The 16,008-nt window shown below is 49.0% G+C and overlaps 1 protein-coding gene across 1 annotated transcript in view; it reads left to right on the top strand.

Annotated features, from left to right (window-relative positions):
• Positions 1 to 495: 495 nt before the first annotated feature.
• PTMS (parathymosin) overlaps positions 496 to 16,008 on the top strand; it is a 44,005-nt gene continuing 28,492 nt past the window's right edge. Inside the window, exon 1 of the mRNA XM_069650654.1 lies at positions 496 to 880. Coding sequence (XP_069506755.1) covers positions 836 to 880 — 45 coding nt within the window. The 5' untranslated portion in view covers positions 496 to 835. The remainder of the gene's footprint in view (positions 881 to 16,008) is intronic.

The following is a 16,008-nucleotide window of genomic DNA, read 5'->3' as shown; positions in this document are numbered from 1 at the left end:
GAGAAAGAAGAGGAAGACTATATAGAGAAAGGTGGGGCAAAGGAAGAAAGAGACGGAGACGAAGTCAGAAAAGAGCCAAGAAGCAGAGCGGTGGAGAGGGGAAGAGACAGAGAGTGAGGGGACGGGCGACAGAGAGAGGACGAATGCGAGACGGGGGCTTGTACCAATGGTGGGCTCAATAAAACGTCAATGGAACCACTTGAAAGTGCTCGGACCCCCCTGCTATCACCCACCACCCCCATCTGGGAGGAACCCCAGTCGTCCACGCCCGACCAGCGACGGGCACGCCTGGCAGCATGCCCCTGGGAGAGAGCGGAGTAGCTGGCTGCCAGGGAGACGGTGCCCACCCTTCGCCCATCCTCTTCGGCTAATCTGCTTGGCGAGGCGGGCTTGAGGGCGTGCCCTCGCTAGATGGGGAGAAAGGCAGGCAGGCAGTGTGAGTGCCAGGATCTGCCCCCAGCTCCTCCCTGGCAGCGGTGCGCATATAAATAGTCTGCCCGCCCCGCTCTCTCCAACACCCTGCTTAAACCTCTGCCAGGAGGGAGGATCCCAGCCGAAGCAACCAAAATAGCCCCTCTGCACCCCACGCCCGCCAGGGAGCCCCCGGGGAGGAAGCCACCGTCTAGCCAGCCCTCGGTGGCAGCCAGGATCCCAGCGGTGCCCACTCCCACCTGGACAGGTAGCCCTCGCGAGGATCCGTCCAGCCGCGTGCCCTTTCCAGGGGCCCCTCCACAGCGCCCGAGCACCCGAGAGCAGCGAAGACTCCCCTGGCACAGCATTGAGAGCGGGGCCGCCTTCCAGATCCGTGTAGGGCACCTTGGGAGAGCGCGCGAGGATGTCGGACTCGCCCCTGGAGGCTGTGGTAGAGCTCAGCGCCAAGGTAAACTGAGGGTGGGCACTGGGGGCGTAGAGCCCCTCTCTTCGCTTCATGTCCCCGCGCCTGCCCTTTGCCCATTCTCTGTCCCCAATGTCGCATCCATCTCACTGACTTCCTTCATGGCTGGCCTACTCTTCCCCCCTCCAGCGGACCGCCCAGCCACTTCTGCTTCCCTTCTTCACTCTCCGCTTATGTCCTCTCTCTATCCCCCCCACGCCCCCTCTGCTCTCTCATGTCCCACCTGCTCATAGCCTTGTTTTAATTCCTCTGCCCCCTCTCCATTTCTCCTCCCTACTTCTTACAATGTTCTGTCTTGTGTCGAGTTTGTTTGCTATGTCTTTCTCCTCTTTTCGCAGGAGCTAAATCCGGACCCCCACTCCCCCCTCGCCCTCCACCACTTCGTCTCTGTAATTATGGCGTTTTTTCTCATTAGACTTTAAACAATTAATGGGGTAGGCGCATTAGTTCCCTCGGCTATATTGCCTTCAGTGAACCTGTCGAGCTCTTTTACTAGAACATGTGGCCTTCTATAGCGGGCGCCCCCACCGGACCCCAATACGCTCACATTCAACCCACCCCGTTTCTTTTTTTACCCCCTTAATCTTATACTGGCATTTTACGACCTATATCACCTCCCCAACTACTGTCTGCTCTTTCCGTGCACATTTTACGCCTTCTCTCGCTTCCTCCCCCTCTTCCCTGACACCACCCTCTCCTCCCACTCCCTAGCAGCGCCCCCCACCCCACCTTCCATCTTTCTCCCACACAGCATTCATGCTATTGAGTCTCCAAGAATTGTGGAGTCGGGCAGTTTTGGAGGGTGATTAAGGTTTGCTGGTAATTTAATACCATTGATGTGTATGGTAGGCACTTATGTTGGTTGCTTGTATTATAGTGCTTTAGGCTGCTGCGACTCGCCCTCAAAGCACTGCACTTGAAGATGAAAGAGGGAGAAGCAGAGGGAAGGGCACGCATAGTGTGATTGCTTGTGTAGCCCTGGGCACAGTTGTTAGGCTGTCTCGGCGTTTGGAGGTGGAAGGGACGAATGGCACGAGCGTAAGGAGAGAGAAACGGGTGCAGAGAGACAACCTACCTAACATTGCGTGTCTAGCTCCTCACACTGCTCCAAGTCCACCTCACAGGCTAACGATGAAGAGCCTTGGTGGGGGAGGGAGGAGGCCGCAACACTACAGAGTAGGCCAGTGCGCAAGAGGTGTGTGTGCCCAGGGTCTAATTAGCCACCATCTCAGGCGAGGGCGTCTTCAGTCTGTGGGTTGCCTGGCGAGAATACAGCCCAAAACCTGCTGCCCCGGCAGTCCCCCACGGGGTGCCTGTGGCTGGTAGGCGCTGGGTTCCACTCGACCCTTGCTGGCCTGGCAGCAGCAGGGTGGAGCAGTCAGCGGTGAAAGCTCACCTATCTCACCTTCCTCGTCTACAATTCCCACTCTTCCACAGCTCCCGCTCTTCTGTCGTGGCTATTCTTCCTAATGACACCCCCCCCCCACACACACACACTTCAGTTTTGTCCTTGCACTCTCCTCTCTTTCATTTCCCACTTGGCCTTTCTCTGGTTTCCCTCCCCCAGCCTTTGAGCTCCCATATTCCCCGTCATGACAACAGCAGGCCCCGGCTGCGCTACCCTTTCCCCAACCAACTCCCAGGTCTCCGAGCGATTACACATAGAAACACAAACAAGCGCCTGGCCCGGATAACCCTGGAGCACGCGCGCCGGAGCCGCGAATCAAACGCAGGGGGGGGGAGGAAGCGTCCACAAGAAAAAACACAGAACCAGGCAGCGCAGCAGGTGAAATAGCGAGCGACTGGACGCCAAGGCGGGATGAGTGACAGGCGCGGCTGCCACACCCTAATCCTCTCAGGCCTCCCCAGGCGGAATTATAGGGTGCTATCGCAGGGCAGGGATTTATCCCGCTCCTCGCCGTGGCACCTGCTTGGATGCCAGGTTATTAAAGAGCGGGAAACTGGCGACCAACCAGAGACGAGTTGCGTGATTCCTGTAGCCAGTCACAGCCTAAGCCTACTGCTGCTTGTCAGAGAGAGGCACGTGATTGGTACTACTATTCGGACACAGATTTCGCCTCTCTTCGCCGATCTGAGGCGAGCATGTCCCCTACCCATCACAACATCCTTTTCTGCACCCAATCAGAGGCACGTTTATTTTCTACCACTCGGAAACAAGACCACCCCTATCAATCAGGGAAAGATAGGCTTATTTTCTGCCAATCGGTCATCAGTTTACATTCTACCAATAAGAAGCGCGTGTCTCTTGCTGATCGTCGATTGGTTTATCTTCTACAATCAGAGACTGGCCAATATTCTACCAATAAGAAACAGTATTTTTTTTTCCAATCAGATAAACACTTATTTTCTCCTACTAGGAAAGGGAATTGCCATCTGCCAGTCAGCACATCAGTGTAAGGGTTGTCATGTAGCGATAGAATACAGGCCTATCTTCAACCAAACCGAATAACACCAGGTTTCCTGAACCAGGCATATGTCTAGATTTTCCAGACCAGAAACATGCTGGTATTTCACCAATTACAGAAACATCTGCTTTCAACATATCAGAGACCGACTTTGCGTCTACCTCTCAAAGGGAAGTTTGTCACCAATCAATGAGCAGCAAACCTTCCGTCTACCAATCAGGGACAGACTTATTGTATGCCAATCAGGAACAGGGTTTATGTAGCCTGTTGCCCCACGGGCACGGCTATTGCGGCTACATGCTCGTCCTCTGAGGGAAAAATAAATAAATGAGTGTTTTATTAATAAAAGCAATGTCCCCTTTGGAATCCCTATACAATTCGCGTTGGAGTATGTTTCCAATGGCCATCTAAGAACTCAGGGTGTAGCCCATCTTCTGAACTAACCATTTTATTTTCAGCTTGCTCAGCGCCCTCAAAGAACAGCCCAGAACGTGTGTGGGGGCGGCCCAGACCCGGCTTACGGGCTGTGCTCTCAAAGGCCCACCTCATAGCCAGTGAAGCGGGCACGTCAGGTGAAGCAGAGAGAAGGTGACAAGCCCGCTCCCCCCAGTGGGTGGAGCAGTGAAGATAAAAGCCCTGGGTTGGCCTCCAAGGCCGGTTGAAGAGTCGGTGGAAGCCCCGGGCAAGCAGCCCCGGCGAAGAAAGGCCTGTGCCGCCCAGCAGAGTGGCCTGCGTAAAAGTGAGCAATCCGCCCATGCAGATAGGGTGGGCCTGGAGATCAAGGCTGCAGGAGTGGCGGTGAGCGTGGCGTCATCCCCATGGCAATGGGGATGCTTCCAGATTCCAAAATGGCGATCCGGTTGTGGCTGTGACTTTGGGTGAGCCCCCCTGCCAGTGGGGCACACCAGAATAATAATGTTACTGCAGGCTGCAGAGTGAATGTGGGCAGGTCCATACTCGTGCAGGGGCCCGCCCAGAACTTTAAAAAGAGCGGTGGCTGTATGGTGACCCCATGTGGTGGACGGGGTCACCTTTAAGGAGGAAAAGGGGCCACAGCCCCATTATATAACAACAGAGCTACAGCCTTGCCTCAGCACCAGTGCCCATGGACAGACCAGCAAGGTATTGGGACGGGGTGACTGACTGAAGCAGTCACCGCATTGTGACATAGCGTTTTATGTTGTATATATGCTGTGAGTCAATATATATAGATACATTTTAAGTAGTGAGAGTTAGGGAGTTGGGATAATTATTATGGGGTATTTTAAGTAGGGTAAAAGTTATACCAGCGTAGGATGTAAAGATGGCAGTGGTTTTGAATAGGGGTGGAAGGGAAGTACTCTGACGAGAGGTAGTGGGATAGGTGGCGGCCTGCCAGAGGCCACCTAGAAGGATGGGATCACCCACATAGGCCATCCTCTGACCTCACGCTCCATGTGGGTGGTGCCTGAGGTTAGGAAGGGGATTGGTTGCAGCAAGCTCATCGTAGGGGTCCATGAGACCCCTCCAAGGAAGGGTGAACTGATGTAGGGGTAAAGGTTTTAAAGATTTAGGGTGCTTAATAATGAGGGGTCCCCATTAGAATCGCTATAAAAAATTGACTTTGGTGTTTGTGTCCATTAGTCAGCTAAGAGCGTAGGGTGCAGCCCATCTACTGTACTAACAATTTTAATTGCAGGTGGTTCAGCCCCTCACCAGAACAGCTGTTCTAGCCAGGGGTATTTTTAATACTGTGCGCTGCCGGCCAGAAAGAAAAACAGGGGCTACATTTATACTCCAGAGGTAGGCACAGCTTCTACCAATCACATACAGTCCTAGGTTGTCTTCCACCAATCAGGGCCCGGTCTACTTTCTACTACGCAGGGACTGTACTTCTACGAGAGAGATTATGGATAGCACTCTCACCCCAACAGAAAAGGTGCGTACCTATAAATTGCCTCCCACTCAGTATTCTACAACACCTTTCTGATTCTCCCATAAGGAACGAAGCCCTTTCACACCTGGGCCCTCATGCAGAAATCAAGTACAGACATCTCAGCTCCTACAGAGAAATCCTTCACAAGACACTCCCATTCCAGGGAGAAATCATGGAGAGGCCTCCCACATTTCAGGGAGAAATCAGGGGCATACATCACAGATCGTGTCAGAAATCAGGAGTAGGCCTCTCACATTCCAGGGAGAAATCATGGAGAGACCTCACACATTCCAGAGAGAAATCCGGGGCATACATCACAGATTCCAGTCAGAAATCAGGAGTAGGCCTCTCACATTCGTGAGAGAAATCGGTGACAGACCTCTCTGGAATGTGGGAAGACTTTCCCTGATTCTGATGGCATGCACCAGAATCAGGGATAGTCTTCCCACATTCCAGAGCATAAGGTACGTAGCTCCCTCTCAGAGAGAAGTCACAAACAGACCACTCCATTCCAGAAAACAATCAGGACCAGACTTTTACCATTCCAGAGAAGCTAGAAAGTAATCAGTAGACCTCCCACCTTCCAGGAAGGCTTCAGGGGCAGACCTCTCACCTCCCAGGAAGGCTTCAGGGGCAGACCTCTCACCTCCCAGGAAGGCTTCAGGGGCAGACCTCTCACCTCCCAGGAAGGCTTCAGGGGCAGACCTCTCACCTCCCAGGAAGGCTTCAGGGGCAGACCTCTCACCTTCCAGGAAGGCATCAGGGGCAGACCTCTCACCTCCCAGGAAGGCTTCAGGGGCAGACCTCTCACCTCCCAGGAAGGCTTCAGGGGCAGACCTCTCACCTTCCAGGAAGGCATCAGGGGCAGACCTCTCACCTCCCAGGAAGGCATCAGGGCAGACCTCTCACCTCCCAGGAAGGCATCAGGGCAGACCTCTCACCTCCCAGGAAGGCTTCAGGGGCAGACCTCTCACCTCCCAGGAAGGCTTCAGGGGCAGACCTCTCACCTCCCAGGAAGGCTTCAGGGGCAGACCTCTCACCTCCCAGGAAGGCTTCAGGGGCAGACCTCTCACCTCCCAGGAAGGCTTCAGGGGCAGACCTCTCACCTCCCAGGAAGGCTTCAGGGGCAGACCTCTCACCTCCCAGGAAGGCTTCAGGGGCAGACCTCTCACCTTCCAGGAAGGCATCAGGGGCAGACCTCTCACCTTCCAGTGAGAAGTAAAGGACAAGGCTCATGATCAGGCACGCACCTCTCACATTCCAGAGGGAATCCAGGGGCATGCCTATCACCCATCCTGGAGAAGCCATGACCTAACCATTCCAGAAATAAATCAGGATAAGGCGACTCCCATTCCAGAGAGAACCCAGAGACCGACCTCTCACCTTCTAAAGACTAACCAGGGAACGACTTATCGATTTCCAGACAGACACCAAGGACAGACTCTCCACCCCCCTCCAGAGATAAATCAGAAGCAGAACTCACCTGTCACGTTGCAAAGGAATCCTGGAGCTAACGCTCACACCCCAGACGGAAATCATGGACACTCAGACGGGCATTACACAATTCAGGGAGAAATCAGGCGTAGGCCTCTCGTATCCTGGAGAGAAACCATGGACAGACCTCTCACCTTCCAGGGGAGGAATTGGGGACAGACCCTTCGCCTTCGCGAGATAAATCTGGGACAGACTGCTTGCCTCCAGGCAAGGAATCGGGGAACTACTACCGCTCACCTTAAATAGCAGGTGTTTTAGACTGCAACTCCCATCAGCCCTAGCCAGCATAGTCAATAGCGAGGGAGCATGGGAGTTGTAGTCTAACACATGTGGAGAGCCACACGTTGCAGACCCCTGTTCTATAGATAATCAATGTCAGTGGCATACCACTCTCCTAGAACGAATTCAGGGCCTGATCCCTCACCTGCCATAGAGAGGTCGGTCGGGACAGACTGCTCAATTTCTGTTATCTGTGCTGAAAGAAGAAAGGGGGGGGGGTGGGGGTCGGAGGGGCAGGAGGCATAAGAAAGGTACATGTGGTGCTTAGGAGGTTTGTGGCCATTGCGATGCTTCATGCATCCCGTGGGGGAGTGTCCTTTCGCACCCTCTACCCTTGGAATTTAAGGACCAGATTGTATGTTTTTAAGGCCGGTGTAACACTCTGGGGCCCTCTGCTGATGGTGCCCAGTATAACACTCTGGGGCCCTCTGCTGGTGGTGCCCTAGCACCGACCCTGGGGCGGGTGAGCAGTGAGGCAGGAAGGCAGGCAGCAGCCCTTTAAGAGATGAGCACGAGAGACAGATGAGATCTGACAAGAAGATTCAGTGACCTGAATCTGGAGAGGTGGTGTGAGGGGAGGGGGGCGGGGCAGCTGGAGGGTGGAGGGGAGAAGGGAAGCTCTTGGGATGGGTAGAGGGGATGGGGGTAAACAGATGGCGGGGGACTAGCCTCGAGAGACCCACGAGCAGTGAGGAGAAGTGAGCGAGCAGGGAGAAGGGATGACAAGGAGGGCGGGAGAAGTGGGGAGAGTACTAAGGAGAGTACAGAGAGGGAGTGGGATGAGAAAGCCAAGGGGCGGGAGGAGGGGAGAGAGGCATCAGCTGGCATATCTCCCTCATGGATTCCCTCAGTGGTGGAAAATAAGATCACCCCCTGGGGCGCGTGGCGAGAGATGCGTGTGTTATCCACGGAGAGCGAGCAGAGCGCATAGCGCGGGGCACGAGGGCGTATTCCCCGGGCATCTCTCTCTCGCCCTCGCTTCTTCTCTCCCTCTCTCTCACACACACACCCTCTCCCTCTTCTTCCTAATCAGTAGCCTTGCATTATGCTCCTAAGAAGGCCACTGAGCGGTTCTGGTGGCAGCGTAATAAACACGAGACTGAAAGTCACGTGGTTTCCAAATGTTAGCAGAGCCGAGACATGGCATAACGGAGCCATCATTGCCATGAATTATGTGCTTCAGTTCAGTACCGTTTCTGCGAAACCACAGCGCTATTCGCACAGGAACCGTAGCGCTATGGGACTGAAGTATACATACACATTTAGGGCTTCATTCACAGAAGCGTTTTATGATGGCAAACCCCCATTGGAAAACATTCTGTGAATCAGGTCCTTAGTTTTTTGTTATGTTTAGTGTTTAACCATCCATCATACCTTAACATCACCAGTTCCAGCCTTTATAGACTCCAACCTTTTACAACTACTAACTTTAACTTAAAAAAGGTTTTCCCCACTGATATCTATGTGTATATATATATATATATATTCACTGAAAAAACGTTATTAAAGGTTGTTATGGTTAAGTTGCACTAAATAAAACGTATGAAATTAACGAAAAAACACTTTGCTAAAGGGGCGTTATATTTACAAGTAAAACCGAAAAACCTCTGAAAATTGGCAGTTATGGTAAGCTAAGCAACCATAACTCACGCTACCACCGTGCACTGCTAAGACTAACATCCAGGATATCAAAGATGACATCACAAATATCATTGATGACATTACATATCTAGGCCAGGTGATTTTGGTCACTGACAGTCAGAAGATTACAATTCAAAAGGTGCTATACATCTAGACGTTAACCTTGTTGTATCTTTCTTAAAATACTTTCCTTAGGGTTTGGTCTCAGCTCATGGTGCACATACATGGGGAAATGAGCAGGCATCAAACATACAATTCATTTGTATACATGAAGATAAACTTTAATGTTATTAACATTTTCTGGTGATGCTGTTTCTTTCTCGCCTACCTTAGTTTCCCTGTGTGTACCTTTGATTTACATGCATTGTGGGTCTTCATATGTATTGATTGTACTAGTACAAATGGGTAGTAAGTCTTGAATTGTTCTCTAGTTATTACATGTTTAACCTTACTCAAAACTCTGATAATTTGGCATTCATTATTTTACTATCCAAAATTACCAGATAAAAAAATATTGTACTTCTATGGGGCATGCTGCAGCCATTGCCTATGTGTATGTATGATTAGGTTCCTGTATTAACAACAGCACTGAAATAGAATGTTATGTTTAGATGAGTACAATCTTTAATAGATAAAATAGTTCATAAATAGTTCATGTTATGTCTCCCGATCACCCCCGACATCTTGTCACCAACACTATAAACCTATAAACAGAACCCCTTGTGGGGACTTTTCATATAAATTAATTCCATATGTGATGTCATCAGTGATGTCATCAATGGCATTTGTGATGTCATCTTTGATGTCGTGGGTGTTAGTCTTAGCATTGGACGGTGGTGGCGCGAGTTATGGTTGCTTAGTTTACCATAACTGACACATTTCTGCAGTTTTTCAGTTTTACCTATAACCAACATCCCTGTAACAATGTTTTTCTGTTGAATTTCATAGGTTTTTATTAGTGCAACTGAACCATAAAATCCCTTTAACAAAGATGTTTCAGTGAATTTCATGGGTTTTTATTAGTGTAAATGAACCATAAAATCCCTTTAACAAAGATATTTCTGTGAATTTCATAGGTTTTTACCAGTGTATGCTAATTTCCTACAACTTATTAATATCATACTCAATATGGCAACATTTTTGTCCAATTTACAAAGTTTCACCTTAAAACTCTGCCATTTCCCAACTTCGAGCATCATTTTTAACACTTCTTTTCTATACACTTTTTGCAGCTTTTTCCACTGTTTTTGTGTCTCTGTCGACGTTCGCAAACCTCTGACAGCATCGCTGACTTTTCGTAAAGTGTCATGTGACTGCACGCAAACGCGGCATGATGATGTGTTTGCGAACGTGTCCTCAGTTCACGATTGCATCTGTGCTTTGCAGACAGTTCGGAACTGCGCTTTCTACTGATCTAGTAACTTTAAAGCTCAAAATGTACCCTTGCACAGCTCCTACACATATCCTTACTCATTATCCATTAACAATCTTATACAGAGCATATACTTAGAAGAATATTAGCAACACTGCTGTTTATTTTAAAAATGGCATAAACTATTGCCATCCCTCCTCCCCAAGAGCCACCACCACCAGCTGGAGGACCTACACAAAAAAAGTGTGCAGTACTTGCAAAGACAATGAAGAGGATCGAGAAGATGATGTAGAGGAAGTACCTAACTCTAGCACCCAGAGAGAATCAAGGCTGTGGCAGTTCTTTACCACTGTTTGGAATGTACCAAAGGCTAAAGCTACCAAAGTGTAATGCACTGAGTGCAACGTTGTACTCATTCGCAGACTACTTGGACAGTACTCCTACGGGACCACCTCCATGCGCCACCACACCCAATCCAACCACCGCAATGCTCTCGGAAAGGCTGTTCCTTTCTTAGCAAGTCGTAGGCTGTCTTCCGCCCACCTCAGCTTCCTCAACCAATACTATAACCACACAGCCTACTTCTGTGGGACACAAAATCCCACCAGCTACCTCGCAAGCAGTGAAAGATCCATATCTATCAAAATCCTTTTCCAAGATGGCCACCATGGAAAGGGAAGGTGGGGCTCCATACAGAGCCCCCTTCTCTTTCCATGGCAGCCTGCAGAAGGCGAAGATAGAACCCTATGACCATACTACCAATAGCCCATTCCCTGGTGCACATGGCCACTTTATCCCCATTGTTCGTCCCTTGTGGTAATGGCCAGTAGCCAAATTGTCCGGGTCATGACCTTATGCCATGACCCAGACAATCTGCCCACTACCCATAGCCTCAGGCTGTACTTCAGTCACAAAAGGTGCAATGCTATTTTTGATACCTACACTATGACACTACCATGCTTTCAGGTCCTTGCCAATACTCCTTACTTGAGTTTGCTGGAAATCCGCCCATGTTTTTATTTAGTGTCAAAATATACATACAAACAATAGTCATAGAACTTAGCCCCCACTTGACAAAATCCATTCAGACTTTGCACAAACATTCATGGTTGTGTCTCCAATCTTCAATTTTTCTGAAAACTTTTGTCCACATTCCTTAAACGGTAACAAAGTTATAAGCCACCTAAAATGTTGGGATCCCTCTCTAATTTAGCCCCCTCTCGACAAAATACCGCCACACTTTGTAAAAACATTGATATCTAGATTTGCAATCTCTTTGAAAACCTTTGTACAAATTTGTCAAATGGCACCACATTTATAAGCCTTTACAATATTTTGGGATTCCCCTCTAATTTTGTTCCCTCTTGACAAAACAGCACCATACTTTGGGAAACCATTCAGAATCCGGCCTAGAATTAAATTCCAAACTTTCATGCAGTTTCATTGAGTGGCTCCAAAGTTATAAGCCATCCAAAAGCTGCTTTTCACCAACCCTGTAATGCACAAATAAGCATAGGTGTCCCCGAAGATCTGAGATGTTTGTGACCATTCCAGGGCTGTCCCCGAACTGTTCGTGGACATCGGAGAAGAAAAACCTAGGCCTATTCCATCCCATCCTCACCACCCCTTATCTCCCCAAAGATTGTTTAATAAGTTTGACAAGTGCAATGTTGTGTTTTTCAATATGCTTTTACCGCAATGTTCGCAGACACCACTGCCTATCCGAGAATCCAACATGGCGGGCGTCTCCAAAAATCTGGCGCACTTCATGCTTTTCACTATCCCATCAGCGGGCACGTCCGATGTCCGTGGACCTCATGTCAGCCCCTGGGCCAATCAGAGGCCCATCCGCGGACCGAAAAGGGAAGTAAGTCTGCAGCCCAAACCCAAATATGACTAATTTGTATTACCTACTTTTTGGTTGTTTTTAAAAAAACTACACAATGGATTTACACCAAATTTACAAAAGCAGGGATGAAGCCACGGCTGCTGCTCCGGCCGAAAATTTGGTGAAAACCCGTCCAGCGGTTTATTATTTTCCATTGCGTCTATGGTAAAAACTACACATTTTGGAACACCCCTATAACTTTGCCCCCCTTGACGAAACCTCACCACACTTTGCAGGATCAATCTGACGGGGCGGGTCATATACTTTCTTTGCAAAGTTTTGTGAGGATCGGTTCGGGGGCAGGGGGGCGAAGTTGTAAGCCGTCCAAAAAGTGCTCTTCCTATGTGTTGAGCAACTTAACCATAACCACAGGGCCTCTACCGGTTTAGACAGCCTTGAAAAATGTCTGTCCTGGGTTGATCAAGCCATGTATAAAGCAGCACTACCCTCTTAGACAAAGACAATTTCCTGGAGAAAAAGGATTGCATTTGGGCTAATTGGCACTCCCATAATTCCTTGCTGTTGTGGCTCAGAACTGGAGGTGAACCTCCAGCGATGGCTACTTGGGGCGCTGTAGAGTGTGCGAATTAGCTCCAATGGATTTTCCTTTTATATATAAGCACACACACATCCACGGCTGAGGACATGACAAATCACAAGGCCGAATGCGTAGTGGTTTGTAATTAGCAGCCAGAAGAGTAAAATGCCATTGTTGGGCCATTATTAATATTACACCCACTCAAAATATCTAGGTTTCCCATTGGCCAGCACCCGTGTGTTCCATGCTGTGTATTATCATAAGCCTAACATGCAATCTATAATTTTCTAGAAAACGCCCACGTAACAGGACATTAAGAATGCAATTCTAAACCTACAAAGCCCCCAAAAAGCCCCAGTTAAGGTTTGTTTTGCAGCCATAATTCTACTGTAATAAGGTGTGCATGACCTGACAGATGACATCATCCATGATATTTCTGATGGTAGCATATATAATATCCCCTTTCACATCACTCTGCAGTGGGTGTGCATGCACCACTCGTGTCTGCAGGCCGTCTTTAGTTCATGTGGATGGTGCACAGAGTACACACCTGCTGTGGCCCATACACAGTACACAGCCGAGGTACACACCAGGCCTTATCAGCTGCCATTCGCTGCGAGTACCGTTAAGATGTACCGAACATAGCCCACAACCCCAGACTGTGTTTTTTGCATTTGGATGTAAACACACACTGCATAGGCTGCATCTGTACACTGTGTATACCACTCAGAAACATCGAACGTGCCCAGTTTTGTGCATGTGCGTGCGTCCTATTCCCTGTGCATGACATGCTACCTTGCAGGCCACACATGACTTCTTTTTAGCGGCATGCAACATTGATTTCATATGTGTGTGGTACGGGGGCGTTGTTAGGGGGGGCCAAGGGGGCTATAGCCCCTGATCTTTTGTTTGTAGCCCCGGATAGAATCTCAGGAGCTACAGCCAAAAGACTAGCTCGCCCCCAGTCCCGACAGTTCCGACATCAGCTTAGCCCCTGATCTTTTCCAGACCTAGCTACTCCCCTGGTGTGGTACCTGACATACCAAGCAGGGCATGCAGACTTCGACTTCAGCACTCAAACGTGACACCTGTTACATTGTTTTCATTTTAGCCTCCCTATTGGTTGAAATCTGTATATCCTAGCAATAACATCACTTCTGTGAATTACACAAAATAATTCACCTATTTGATATCACACCTTTGGATAAGTGCGAAAGCCTTACGTTTGAGCTACACAAATAACCGGATTTTGTGTTTTTTTAAATGTTTGCACTGATTCGTCGTCACTCCTTAGTTTGCCCTCCTGCTCATGACACTGGCTAAATAACTGCCCCCTGTGCTCTGCCTGTGGTCTGATGATGTTACACTTGCTGATTCCCATCGCTCTCTGGGCTTCTCAGAATGTATATAGCTCAGGAGGATTGTACAACTATGGGCCTCCAGGGCCAAAATCCGGACGGGCTTTCAGGATACCCCTCATTAATATTCATGAGAATAAATTAGCATACACCGAAAATCATTGTATGCACATTTGTATCCTGAAAAATCTTCATGTTTTCGGCCCCTGAAGCTGAATTGTCTAGGGGTTTGGGTTCTAGATGCTCTCCCCATGGGAAGGATAAAAGACTGCATAGTCCGGCTGGCATTTCAACCTGTATCCTACAAGGCTCCCAGAAAGCGCTGCACCCATGAGGCTATTTTACTGGGTGTGATGATGGTCCCTTGTGCTAGACTATTGTGTGATGGTAAGTGGGTGCCACACCTGTGCCAGGGCTTTGCTCCGCCCCCTCTCTCATAAAATGCACATCATTAATTTGCGAAGAGAAACATTGCGGCAAGAAATAATAGGAACTGAAACATAACAATGAAGTGACACCCTCTCTTGGGTTTAATATTGGTCGCAATTGACCTTCTATTCAAATTTAAATTGGGGGGGGGTTCCTGATTTGATGAGGTAAAGTGCCTATTTACTAATCTAACTCCAGTCATAGAATACTTGTTGAAAGGTATTGGATGGTGGTCAGAAAACACTTGTTTTGTGTCTTCGATATAGTTTGATGTTGGGCTTCCCCAGTGGCCCTCCCCACCAAAGGAACCATTACCTCAGGGTCAACACAGCAGCTGAGGGGATTACTTGTTCTCAGGGACTGGACCGCCCTTCAACTTCTTTGGTAACGCGACCGCTCTGTCCTGGGTCGAACCGCAGCAGCTCCTTTAGACTCCCCATGGGCTGTATCCGCTCAGGTGCAGTGGAGTAACTTTGCTGAAAATGTTGGGGGGGGACATGACATCTGAAGAAAAGGTGCCCCAGCCAAATGAATGGGGACAAAATGGTGTGCCATGAAGGTTGTGGGGGACAAACACCCCTGTCCCCCCCTAAAATTACGCCCATGCTCAGGTGGGATGCCCCATGTGGCCCCAAGCCTCCCCTTGTCAGAGACTGCCAACTAGGCCCTATCAGAATGCTGTCTACGTTGGCGCTGCCGTATGGCCGTCAACTGATTACCCCTCGTTCTGATGGGAACAGGGTATATCCATGGTGAAACAAACTAGTTAGAAGTAATGCGGGTGGGCAGGGAAAGTGGCCTTTCTCAAGTTGCAAAAGTGGCAGAGGAGCCCGAAACAGAGACCTCTGCATCACCGCGCATTACTAAAATGATGTCATTGCAGTAGTCTCTGTGCACTGTGACCCCTTCCTGAACAAAGGCGTCCTACCTTAGATGCCTGCCCCGCGAAACCTTTTACCAATGTCCCTATATTTACCTGCCCTTTGTATTTTACTTTCACTCTGGTGATGTCATTTCTCCGTTATGTCTTTCCTGCTGATGTCACTACCAGCCCTTTGCGCTGTATTTTTAGTCTGATGAATACAGACCTTCCATCTGTCCCCATCTGACATCACTAACCAGACATTATGGTGTCATTTTGACTTTGATGTCATTGTTAGTATGATTTCATGGTGACTGAATTGTTCCCTGCTCGTGGTATTAGCTCCTGTTTTAGCTCTTTTTCCTGGTAATGTCCTCATGCTTTTATTACCTGCTCTTGACATTGTCTGACGTATTTCTACCTTGCTGCCGTTGTTTATATACTTTCCCCTGAACATTAATTGGAACATTGTATCCTAATGGATATGCCAGAGTCTTGCACAAAGAACGTGATAAATCAAAGTGTTTCGATCCCTCCCGCGAAGTTTGACGAGTGAGCCTTCATCAGGATCATCTGGGTAGCAGGCGTAATGTCTCAGGCATGTTTTCCTGTACAATAACTTCACAGGGACTACTTCTGGAATAACTTTAGCTAAGGACAATGTAGCTGTTGCCCAGCCCACAGCACGGCCCCCTCAACTCTCGAGCATTACAGCATTACTTCTTAAGGGTGTTTGTCATCACTGCCTGCACCAACTTGTTCTATTTAGCCAGCACTTGAGAGTCTCAGCCGGGTAAGGTAGAAGAGTTTGTAAAATAACATGCAGTTTGATGGCCCCACAAATATGGCATTATTTCACATTTACCTATCGCCTCTGAGACCCCCTGGGAAAAGGCGTGTGCAGAGACCAC

The sequence above is a fragment of the Ambystoma mexicanum genome, chromosome 3p, assembly GCF_040938575.1.
Source record: "Ambystoma mexicanum isolate Mex_15411 chromosome 3p, UKY_AmexF1_1, whole genome shotgun sequence".
NCBI classification, from domain to species: Eukaryota; Metazoa; Chordata; class Amphibia; order Caudata; family Ambystomatidae; genus Ambystoma; species Ambystoma mexicanum.
This window is presented reverse-complemented; position numbering and strand designations above follow the sequence as displayed.